We start from the raw sequence: 12,048 nt of genomic DNA, 5'->3' as shown, positions 1-12,048 counted from the left end.
AATTAAAAATAAAATAGAAGTGAAAAAACAACTGAAAGGAATTTGCCAAAAATCCATTGTTGTGAATTATAATATAATACATATATGTGGTTCGTTCGTTAAGCATATATTAATTTCTGATGCAAAACATGTAGATTTTGGATGCAGTTAAAAATTCAAATAACAATTTAAATGACATGCTACATTTTTAGATAAAATTCACAGTTTTACGCTGAAGTAGCAGAAGCTTCATTTTTTTTTTTTTGTATCGAAGTACATATTATTAATTCGGTCGTTTTTAAATTTGATTTCAAATGGGTAACAGAGAAAACTGAGTCCGCAAAACGAACAACAACATCCGGAATCTAAATTCTAATGTTGAATTCATCATCAAGGCTCACCATCCATACGATACGTAAGAAACAAACGGACCATAATTCAATTATCAATACGAAGACATTACAAAATCATTCAAGGTACATGATCTTGAACACCCACATTCTATGCCTATAAAACCTACCGACCTCGGACCATCTTGTCCTCGGCTCTCTTCAAAATATGGTAAATTCCAAAGAGAAAAAAAAATCGAAAAAGTTGATTGAAAAATAACTACAAAACATATTTAGTGGTGAGAATGAATCTATATATAAAGTAAAAGGGTGAAGGGGTGTGTCTATATATGTTGGATGATTAGTTTCTGCCATGTGCTATGGAATCAACCTCTTATGCTTTATGTTCTGTTAAGTTCCTACCTTATACTAAAACTTTAATTATTCATCAATAATTCCATTGCCCCTTTGTATTTTTATATTATATTGTTTCATATAAATACTCGTTCTCCCTACTCATTCCTCCATAACATATTCTCATCTTCGTTCCATTTATAATCGTCGTATAACCACAGATTCTAAAAGAATGGGCGAAGAAGTAAAACCAGTAAGATTCAAGCTCTTCAATATTCTTAATTTGCAACAAAATTTTATACATGTTTAACGTTAACTTATAGTTGATTTTTTCATTATTAGGAGGCAAAGGAGGCAGCATCAGTTCCAGAGGCCGTTCCAGGGCCGGCCAAAGCGGAGGAAGAGGAGAAGAAGAAAGATGTGGCCGAGGAGAAGAAAGATGCAGCTGAGGAGGAGAAACCAGCGGAGGAGGAGGAGCCGCAACCACCACCACCGCCTCCACCATTCATACTCTACGTCGACTTGCATTGTGTAGGATGCGCCAAGAAGATTGAAAGATCTATTCTAAAAATTAGAGGTAACCATATATATAAATAGATGGAGAATTAGATTCGGCTAAGAATAATTGGTCATCATCACTATTTATTAAAACAATTTTTTTTAATAATAAAAACCAATAGCTTCATTCTCTAAATCCCAACTAGCTAAATATTATTTTATAAAGATCCATAAGTAAAATAAATAGTTATTAAACTTTAACTGTAAAAATGTGTAGGTGTGGAAGAAGTGGTGATGGACATGAATGAGAACCAAGTGACGATAAAGGGAGTGTTGGATCCGCAAGCAGTGTGCAACAAAATCAAGAAGAAGACTAAAAGAATGGCCAAAGTCCTCTCTCCACTTCCGGCGGCCGAGGGAGAGCCTCTGCCACCGATCATAACGTCTCAGGTCTCCGGAGGCCTCACCACCGTTGAGCTTAACGTCAACATGCACTGCCAAGCTTGTGCTGACCAGCTCAGGAAGAAGATTCTCAAAATGAGAGGTACATATACATACTTTTCTTTGGATCTACTCAAAACCGAAATACCCATTTTTAATGTAAAACTTATAATATTTTCAAGAATGGGCAAATCCAAAAAAAATATCGGTTACATTGATATATGTTATTTTATTTTATGATATGTTTTTCGGAATATATCTAAAACAGACGCACCCATGTAAAAATGACATAGATGTCACTCTAAATTGTAAATTCATTATATCACGTCAGAAAGAAGAGTCACTATATGTCTATATCCCGTTCTGCATCACGTGCATGTTTTAACTAAAGTTTGTTGATGACATGAGGTTTTGGTTTCAAAGAATTTAAATCGCTTTGTTGATAAGAAGATTAAAATTAGAAACTTTTCGTAAAAGTGAATTAAGTTGTTTAAATTTTGTTCGTATATACGAATATTAATATAGACTGTTACTCAGTTTGAACGAAAAATCAGTGTGTTAGTATTGTCGTTAAATCACTATATTAATTAAATAATGATAAAATGCAAATCGTTGTTAACAAAAGAAAGTAAAACACATTCTTCTATATTTGGACTGACTAATATATATTGTTGTTTAGGGGTACAAACAACTGTGACGGAACACACCACGGGAAAAGTAATAGTGACTGGAACAATGGACGCCGAGAAGCTTGTAGATTACGTCTACCGTCGGACAAAAAAACAAGCCCGAATAGTACCCCAACCCGACCCGGAACCGGAAAACCCGGCTGCGGCGGAAGGGAAGAAGGAGGAGGGCGGCGAAGGCGAGGAGAAACCGCCAGAAACTGGAGAGAAGAAGCAAGAAGAGAAGGAGGGAGAGGAGATGGAAGAGGAAGGTGGCGGAGAAGATGCGGGTGCGGCCGCTATGGAGGAGGGAAGACGCTATGAGATGGCCGCGATGGCGGAAGAAGAAGGTATGAAGAGGATGATGTATTATTATCAGCCCTCATACATCATCGAAAGGGTTCCTCCGCCGCAGCTTTTTAGCGACGAGAACCCTAATGCTTGTTGCATTACTTAATTAATTTGGTTTCGTATGGTCTTTGGAAAAATATATAATTAGGGTCATAATTACGTAAGAAACTGAAAAACACAAAAAGTAAGAAAATAGGTAAAAAAGACGTGTAAACTACTATATACAGTATATTGTTTTATAATGGGTGTTTGGTATATACGTGATCGCAACTGTCACAACGATCGATACGGAATCTATTCAAATTCATGTAAGAATATGATGAGTGCGTTACGAATTTGTTTTGTATATACTCTTGAGGGAATTTTTTATTTATTTTAGTAATGAAAATAGGAATTGAAGAGACAGGAGATTCTAGTGGCAATAGGAGATCTGCGTGGGTGTGCACATGGTGTGCTTCTTTATTCTTTTGCTACGTCAATCTCCATTTTTCGGACGTGGCAGCTTTTCCAGCCTACCTTGTCTAATTCTTCTCAACCTCCCAAGTCTTTTTTTTTCCGTTACAAAAAGATTTAAATACAAAATGGAAAGGTTGAAGACTCGTTTAAATGGGCTGATGTTTTGTGTCCAAATAAATAAGGAAAAATTGGAAAAAGGGACGTTTTTTTTCCAAAAATATCCATCTATACTTTTTCTTTTAAAGTTTGGTGAATTAAGTTTTATATTAATAAAAACTCAATTTTGTCCTCACTTTTTAAAACCATATAATATAAACGAAAATACAATAAAATCATTTTAAATTATTCACAAAAAATTAAAAATAAAAAGGAAATAAAAATTGAGATACAGAAACCTCTACTCGAACTAGAGTTTTTTACACCCAAAAGGAATGAAAAACCCTTTCCACTTCCAATTAATTTTTTACCAAATCGTATAGAACCAAAAAAAGACAGCAATGGTGGGGGTGTTCTTTGGCTTGATTTGTCCTCCTTCTGATTTGTTTTCCTTTTATTCTTGCGACTTATGTTTTTATTTGCTCCTATGATTTTGTTTGCTCCCATCGCTCAATCGTTTGATTCTCTTCACATCGTTTGAAATTCGGCTTCATATTACAATGTAAATCACTCTAGAATTCTCAATTTCTATAGATTTAGGAGTTGCATGTTGATTTTCTTAATCGGTTTTATGAGTAAATCACTCTAGAATTCTCAATTTGATTTTCTTAATCGTTTGATTTTCTTCATATTACAATGTAAATCACACTAAAATTCTCAATTTCTATAGATTTAGGAGTTGCATGTTGATTTTCTTAATCGGTCTTAATCGGTATAATCTTTCTACGGAATCACTCTAGAACATAAATCACTCTAGAATTCTCAATTACTAAATTGAGCTATGAGAGATGAGAACATTGAAATTGTTGCAATGCTTGTCTTGGTTCATCTAATTGTAGGTTAGTTTGTGTCAAAATGTTTTTCAATCCCGATAGCTTGAGTTGGTTATATGTTTTAAATTTTAAAAGTTTACATTTCTTTGGAGACATCTCCATATCGTAAGTTTTAAAAGTCTGGATTTTATGTTGTGTGAATGATTACTAGACAAATCTTAATTTTATGTTTTAAAAGACTCAATTTTACAACTCTTCTCCATGTTCTTGTTTTCTTATTTTGTTAACGATTACTATACAAATGTATCCTGTGATGAGGTTTCAGGTTTATCTTTAGTAGTTGATTCATCATCATGTTTGCTTTCATGGTTCTTTGATTGTGATATGTTTGTTTTTTCACATTTCAGGTGCATTTCGAAAACTAGCTTCTACATGTGTGAAAAATCAGGATCAATCGATATGATAAATGAAGGTACTTTTACATATTTTGAAAATTAAATTAAGGCATGAATACTTGTGATTCTTGCCATGAAATCTATTTCTATCAACTCTTAATATTGTGTTTGATTTAATTTTGCTTAATCTATTGTTAAAGTGTTGAAAAGGAGTGTCCTAAACGCATTTTTAGATATGGTGATGAACCGCAAGTGAAGCAGATAAACAATAGCTGCAGAATGTCTATCTTGACAAGAATCAAGGATGCTTTGCCAACCGAGTATGAGCAAGTGAAGAGTGATCCTGTCTTTGCAAATTTGTTTGCCATCTACGAAAATGGTTTAGGGTACTCTGCTCGTTTGATACACAGCATCATGTGTAGGCAGTTGATCACAGATAAGAAACATGAGATTTGGTTTGTGTTTGGAAGGAAGCCAATAAGATTTTCGCTGCAAGAATATTATGCAGTCACTGGACTCAAATGCAAGGATAATTTCAAGTTAGATTTAAAATCTTGGAATGAAGACAGTTGGAAGAAGGACAAAGGTTTTTGGGCTAGACTATTAAAGAGAGATAGGGAGATTACCATTAAGAGGCTGATGGATGTGCACTTAGTAGAAGCTCCCAAGTGGGAACCTGAAGACAAGCTAAGATTTGTATATGTGTGCATCATAGCTGGTTTGGTAATGGCTAAGGACGAGAAGAAAAAGATCCATCTCTCATACATCAAGTTGGTGATGGATCTTGATAAGTTGAGAGCTTATCCTTGGGGTTTACATTCTTTTGCCTACCTTGTGACTTCGATCATGGACACAAGAAAGGAGTTGAAGAAGAACAACAATTATATTCTTAATGGCTTCTCCTTTGCACTTCAAGTATGGGTTATGGAAGCAATTCCAGTGATTGGAGAATTGTTGGGAGAAAAGATCAACAAGGAATTCACAAACGGTGCTAGATGTTCTAACTGGAAGGGAGCTGCAAAAGTGTCTTATCAAGACATTATCATCATAGAGCAATCGTTTGGACCAAAGGTTAGTAATTGATTTTCTCTATTCTTCTTTAATTGTCATTCTGAATATGGTTATGTTTTTTTTTACAATTGCTTAACCAAAATTTTTGTTACTGTTGTCTTGGTAGGATATCGTCTATCCATACATCTCGAGGTCAGGAAATTTTGACATAATCGATGATATAGAGTTTTTTAGGCGTGATGAGATGATGATGTGGGAGTAAAAAACGTAAACGATTTGGTGCGATCTGGTTACAATTTTAGAGACCATGAGTGGGGTCATGTTGAATCTAATGATGTTGAAGAAGAGAAGATATAAGAGGTTGTAAACGAAGATGATCATGTTGAAAAGGAAAGTGATGGAGACAATCAATTGTCTGGGTTGGAGAGTAGCGAGAAGAAGCAAGATGTAAATGTGGGAGCATCAAGCACGAAGAAGAGAAAGACGAAGCAGATTGATCATGGTGCAGAGAGTCGAAAAATGCAACTCCTATGTCAGCGAGCCGCAACGTCGTTCACTCATGGTTTTGATGAAGAAATGAAGTCATTCATTAAAGGTATGTTTGAAGCTTCTTTCAAGCCTTTTAAGGAAGAAATAGGCCAGCGATTGAAGAAGATGGAGGAGGATGTATCAGAAGTGAAGGAGATACTATCGACTATAGCATCAACTTCGACACAAGCCACACCAACATCCTCTAAACCAAAAGATGTGGTAAGTGAATAAATAATTTATATGCTTGGTGTTGTATATGTAATGATTTTGTCAAACTTATTGATTCTTATTTTTGAAACAGGGGAAATCACCATCCATTCAACCAAAAAGTTTGGTACGTAAAAAGTAACTTGGTAAAACTTGTCTTCGATTTAATGTTTTGGAAATCGGCTATGTTTTTTTGTTTTTTTTTAAACATTCGGCTTTGTAAGTTATTTGAAAATATTCGGCTAATTGTAAACTTAAGTATTGTAATTGTTTTTGTGAACTTATGTATTGTATTGTAATCATTAAACTTTGTTTGGATGTATTTTTTTGTAAACATTAAACTTTTTCATTGACAGGAAGATAACTTTCTTTTCGATGATTTGTTCACCAAATCGGGGGCCATAAACCTTAATATTGACAGTCAAGATTTGTATAGGTACCCGGATTCGCTTCTTGTATCATGTACAAGTATTTTGGTATTTTACCATAACTCTTCTCAGGAATTCCTCTAACTTCATTCACTGCATACTCACGAGACTCCCATGCCTGAGAGTAAGTTAAATCACAACCATACTCTGTACGAATAATATTAATGATATCATTCGGTTTAGGCCCTTCCAATACACCCTCATAATTCTGCATAATGAGATGTCCAATTGTTTTAGCTGAAGGTGTCCTACAAAATTTCTTCTTCTTCGAAGGAGTACAAGTATGGTCCCCCACAAACTTGTTGATCTTGAAATACATAGACCCATTTAAACACTCAGCACGAAGACTCCATTTGCAAACATCCTCTATGCAGCGTATACACCAGAATACTGTATCAGATTTCGTAACCCTGTAGTCACAGTTGTACCTCATAGCACACAACTTCATTGTTGCTTGTAACACTTCTTTGCTTTTGAAATATTGACCCTTCCTTACGCTCACACCTTTCAACGACGTTCCAACACCATAACCGGCATTTTTGTCGGATGTTTTCTTCCCTAAAACATCCCTCCGTTTTGCATCATCAGTACCCACAAATACAGCTAGGTTTTCATTCGGTCTACCATCGCCATCTTCAACACTTGAAACCCCTGGTTCTTTATTCAAATCCAATATGACTTTGCTCCCAACATCCTCAACACCACCTTTGAATGTCACACACAAATTTACTGTTTTCTTCTTTTTATAGTATGAAAGAAAATTTGTGACCTGACTATTATTCATCATAACGACAAGAGAACAATCAGCAGTGAGATCTGTGGGTAAAAAACTTAGCTCCATATCAACCATACTTAGGGGTGTCAATCGGGCTGGCCCGGCCCGGCCCGGCCTGAAACCCGTAAAGCTCGCATATGTTTGAGTCCGGCCTAAAATATTTCCGAGCCTATATTTCAAAGCCCGAGCCCGGATCTAACAGGGTTATAGGGATTTTCGGGCTTTTTCGGGCTTATCTTACCGATAAAAAATTCAAACTTATAAGCCTTAAAAAACAGTGTTTGAAGGTGCACTATAAAAAAATCAATCAAAAAATTAATAACTCATCTATATTCATTACAACCAACTTAATTTAAAATAAAAAATTTAAGACTAAACAAAATTTCAATACTTTAACCAAATAAACTAATATATAATTCATATAAAATATCATGGATAATTTTTTTTAAAGTATTAAGTATGGTTATTAAGTAAATATAAAAACTAGGATTAGAGTTTAAAACTTTAATTACAATAAATTATTAATCAAATATTGCAATCAAACAAAAATGTTAACAAAAAAAGTACAAATATATTTGTTAAAGGGCTTTTTGGGCTGGCCCGAGCCCGGTCGGGCTAAGCCCGAAAAACTCTATAGCCCAAATGAGCTGAGCCCGAAAGGCCCGATTTTTTCTGGACATATATATTTAAGCCCGAACCCGCTATTTTTCAGGGCTGGACCGGGCCAGCCCACGGGCGTTGGTCCTAATTGACATGCCTAACCATACTAGGCTCTACTCCATAGGCTTCTGAAATCATAATCTTCAATTCTTCATGTGTTGTACTCGATTCCAAAGTTAGTAATCTTCCACGATTGTCTTCATCAATAATAAATCTCCACTCATGATTGTCAAACAATCTCCACTCTCCACTCTTAACATAGATGTGCATTGCCATGGCTCGAAAATGGTGAAAAGAAATGGGAGAAAACGGTTTAACACACCACTAAACAAAAACGATTAGGGTTGTTTTAAAAATTTCTAAAATCATTAGAAAACTATTTCTAAATTTCGTAGAACACAATCTTAACAAATTATTATGAGTTTACCTAATTATTAGATAAATATTGAGTTTCCTATTCGAAATATTCACTTTCTATATTTACCAATCAGTAAAAGTTTCAGAGTGTACAATCTACTTTTCCGTTGTAGATGTCAACTAATTTTCTCAGAGATAGAGTAAAAAGAATAAAACAAATTCTAAATATTTCAGAGGATAGAGTAAACCGTAGGAAGATTATACTAAAACGTTTAGAACATAGAGTAAACCGTAGAATACAAATTCTGAATTTTTTAGAATTCAGTATTTCCGGCTCCTAAACTATTTAGAACAGAAACTATTCCTGAATTTAGTATAACATGTACAAAATGTTAGAACACATCATCTTAAATTTTCAGAACAGCAGAAAACGTTTTCTAAATTTTTTATATCAAATTTTATCCATAAAAAAAACAACTTATACATTTTTTTTTTGGAAAAAAATTATATTACCTCTACTATTGTATATCTACTTATTTTTCTATATTTCACATTTTTAAACTTGTTAAATTTGGGTTTTTCAATTCCTATGGGCATTTTTGGTAAAAATGACCATTTTTTAAAAAAGATGTATATGGTCAATTTTTTTTTTTAGTGATCCGTTATTTCCAATTTTCCCAATAAATAATATATATATTCAAAATATTAATATTGTAGACTTCTTTGGTATGGATAATAATGCGAAAATATTTATATGTTTGGTTGCAAAGATAATAAATTTGATTATTTTTTTTTATTTTTTTTTATATATTTTTATATATTTTTATTTTTTATTTTAGACTATATTATCTTTAATGATTTTTTATGCCAATAATATATTATGTAATACTTAGAAGATTTGCTTTTTAAATATGCTTCCCTTTCAATATAAATATATATAACATTTAAATTTACTTTATTCTCGTTGTTTTGTTTTTTTTTTTTGCTTTAAAAAACCTAAAAATTATCTTCATCGAGACAGTAATTATTTTACTGTATTTGAAGAATTGGCTGATGCGTTGATGCTCACTATAAAGAGTTGGTCTTCATCTAACATGTACCTAGAACAAATTCCCATGTATAGTTGTACAAGAACCAGATGCTCGTATAACCGTTCTTGTGCTTAATGTGAGCAAAGTTTACTACCAAGACACTAGAGTTGCCAAAACAAGTATTCCTAGAGAAGTAAATCTTGATATTTGGGCATGTTTACTCTTATTGTTGACATTCATATCAATTAATTTTAACCGGGCTTTTTTTTATAGACTTGTCATAGAATTCTTTGTGAATTCAACTAAAATTCTTTGTAATAAACTATTTAAACTTCATAATAAATATATTCTGAAGATGTGCATACACCTAAAAAGAAAAAAATAGAAAATTTTGAAATTGGTTTTTTGCTCTTGTAAAAGTTTACGTACACTTAACTTGGCTTTATAATGAACCATGTTCTAATTTTTTTGTACCTTATCCCGTTAAAATGAGCTTTGAATTCACTCCAATTTCCACGAATGCTACACTTACCATTGATAGCAGCCTTTTTCTTCATCTTTTTAAATAGGAATAGACGAACCTTGAAAGCATTCTCTCGAATATCCCGTTAATATTCACTGTATCTACACAACATAACAAATTGGTCAAAATCCAATGGATCCTCCATTAGCAAGTTATGAAACTTGGTGTCTTGTCCTATATTGATTAGACTCGCTTTAATTATGAAGTTAATGTTTTCTATGGAGGAACCCGAATACCAGTTCCATTTCCATAGATGTTTGACTCATCAAATGTTCTAATAATTCGAATTTTATTTTGTGAAATGTTTGGCATTTGTTCTACTCTAAACAACATATGGCCAAAATAGTATTTATATGGAAAAGCTTTTTTTATATTATTATATTCACAATCAATACCGTTTTTTCAACCATTGGGCCACAACTGGCCGGCCCATTAGCCAAATTCCTACATTCGTAGGAAGCAGGACTCGATCCCTGGTGTGATGGTGCCTTCTACAAATGGACTTATGATAAGAGAGCACATGTGAGAGGCACATGTTAAGAGTAAAGAGAAGCATGTGAAGGATAGAGTATAAATAGAGTTAGTAGAGTCTATTGTAAAGACTTATCCTGCGTGATCATTGATGTGTAAAGAGGAATTAGAGCTTATGTGCTCTGTTCTTAGGTGATGAGATTGGAGAACTGTAACTCCAAGATTATCAATTAGGGTGAGAAGACATAAGAGAGAAGGGTTTGTATGTTCATTCTTATCAATTGGTGCGGTGAAACTGGGATCGGAGGGTCAACGCGAGTGAAGAATTAGGTTTTGTGAAATTGGGGATTTTGATTGCAATGTGTCTTGAGGGATTTCCTATCTTCAATGGTGTTGCCGGTGAACTACGACCATGGATTTCATGGCTGGAGGAGTTCTTTGTTCGAGAGAATTTCACGGCAGATGAGAAACTAAATTTTGCACAGAGTCTTCTGGAAGGTGAAGCTCTCTTGTGGTTTCAATGGCGAACAAGAGTATATGGATATTTTGACAGTTGGGGAAAGATGGAGTTAGCTTTGTTGTTGCGATTTGGTGATAAAGATGAAAGACTCAGACTCATTCAGGATCTTAGAGAAGAGAAACAGATTGAAATCTTGCAAGATCAAACCAATCAGGTAAGAAATTATTTCTCGGAACCTGGCCATAGTGGTATTAGGCCTGTGATCAGAGAAAATCTTCTCAAAAATGTGGAGATGGCCGTGTTTGAGGGCGTGGGAACTTATGGTTGGATTGCGACGGTTGAGAGATTTTTCAGGACTGGAGGATACAACGATGCTGAGAAATTAGTCTTAGTTTCAGTGAGTTTGCAAGGAGAAGCCTTGAGCTGGTACAATTTGGAAGTGAGTAAGAGGCAGTTTGAGAGTTGGAGTCAGTTTAAATCAAGATTGATTCTGCAATTTGGTCAATCGAAGATTAGAGGACCATGTCTAAGTCTGTTTCATATCAAACAAACAGGAACTATATATGATTATGTACAGAGGTTTGAAGACTTGTCTTCTCAAGTGACAGGCTTGGATGACCAGCAATTAGAAGGGATTTTTCTCAATGGGTTAACACATGAAACACTGGAGCTTGTTCGTATACAAAAGCCACATAACTTGTCAGAATTGTTGGCCACAGCTAGAGCTATAGGGTGGAGTATAAAAGAATCTAGTCAACAAGGAGGCTCACATAAGGAGAAGGACTCCTCTAAAGAGAAGCAATTGCTTCAGATTGAGAACTCTGTTGTTGTGAAGACATTATGTCAGCATGAAGACGTGATTTGTGAATCAGAATCGACTTTAACTTTGTCAATGATTGATTCTAGTCTCCAAATGGAATCACAAGAATCAGTAACTTCAAACTTTACAACAGATGGAGTTCAGATGGAGGTGGAATCTGTTGAAGTGAAGAAGTTGGTTCAACAAAAAGAATCCATACGTGAATCAGAATTGGTTGCGATAACAGAGAGGACTGAGTCGATTACACAATCAAAATTATGTAAAACAATGACTGCAGTTTCTGAGACCGTGTTTGTTCAGTCAAGGGAATTAATTCCACATGAGGAGGAGCAATTACATGTTTCCAAGTTTTCAGAAATGGCTGAATGCGTTGAGAA

General features: G+C 34.5%; 1 protein-coding gene and 1 pseudogene across 3 annotated transcripts; both read left to right on the top strand.

The window, feature by feature from the left end:
* Positions 1-294: 294 nt before the first annotated feature.
* LOC104770929 (heavy metal-associated isoprenylated plant protein 9) lies at positions 295-2,872 on the top strand. 2 transcript variants are annotated; one of them, XM_087506250.1, is made up of 5 exons: positions 295-455; positions 884-915; positions 1,005-1,239; positions 1,438-1,704; positions 2,281-2,872. In XM_087506250.1, the coding sequence occupies exons 2-5, from the start codon at positions 895-897 to the stop codon at positions 2,721-2,723; spliced, it is 966 nt and encodes a 321-aa protein (XP_087362376.1). In that variant the 5' UTR covers positions 295-455; positions 884-894; the 3' UTR covers positions 2,724-2,872. The 2 variants fall into 2 exon arrangements, with proteins under 2 accessions (XP_087362376.1, XP_087362375.1); XM_087506249.1 differs by lacking the exon at positions 295-455 and adding an exon at positions 545-719.
* A 2,172-nt stretch (positions 2,873-5,044) lies between these two features.
* Positions 5,045-6,288, top strand: LOC109131197 (uncharacterized; annotated as a pseudogene). The gene is made up of 3 exons (XR_015592251.1): positions 5,045-5,468; positions 5,575-6,158; positions 6,241-6,288. The product of XR_015592251.1 is annotated as an uncharacterized LOC109131197 (transcript).
* Positions 6,289-12,048: the final 5,760 nt, after the last annotated feature.

This window comes from Camelina sativa, chromosome 20 (assembly GCF_030686135.1).
Source record: "Camelina sativa cultivar CO46 ecotype springtype chromosome 20, ASM3068613v1".
NCBI classification, from domain to species: domain Eukaryota; kingdom Viridiplantae; phylum Streptophyta; class Magnoliopsida; order Brassicales; family Brassicaceae; genus Camelina; species Camelina sativa.
Note: the sequence above shows the minus strand (reverse complement) of the source record. Positions and strands in the feature narration are given on the sequence as shown.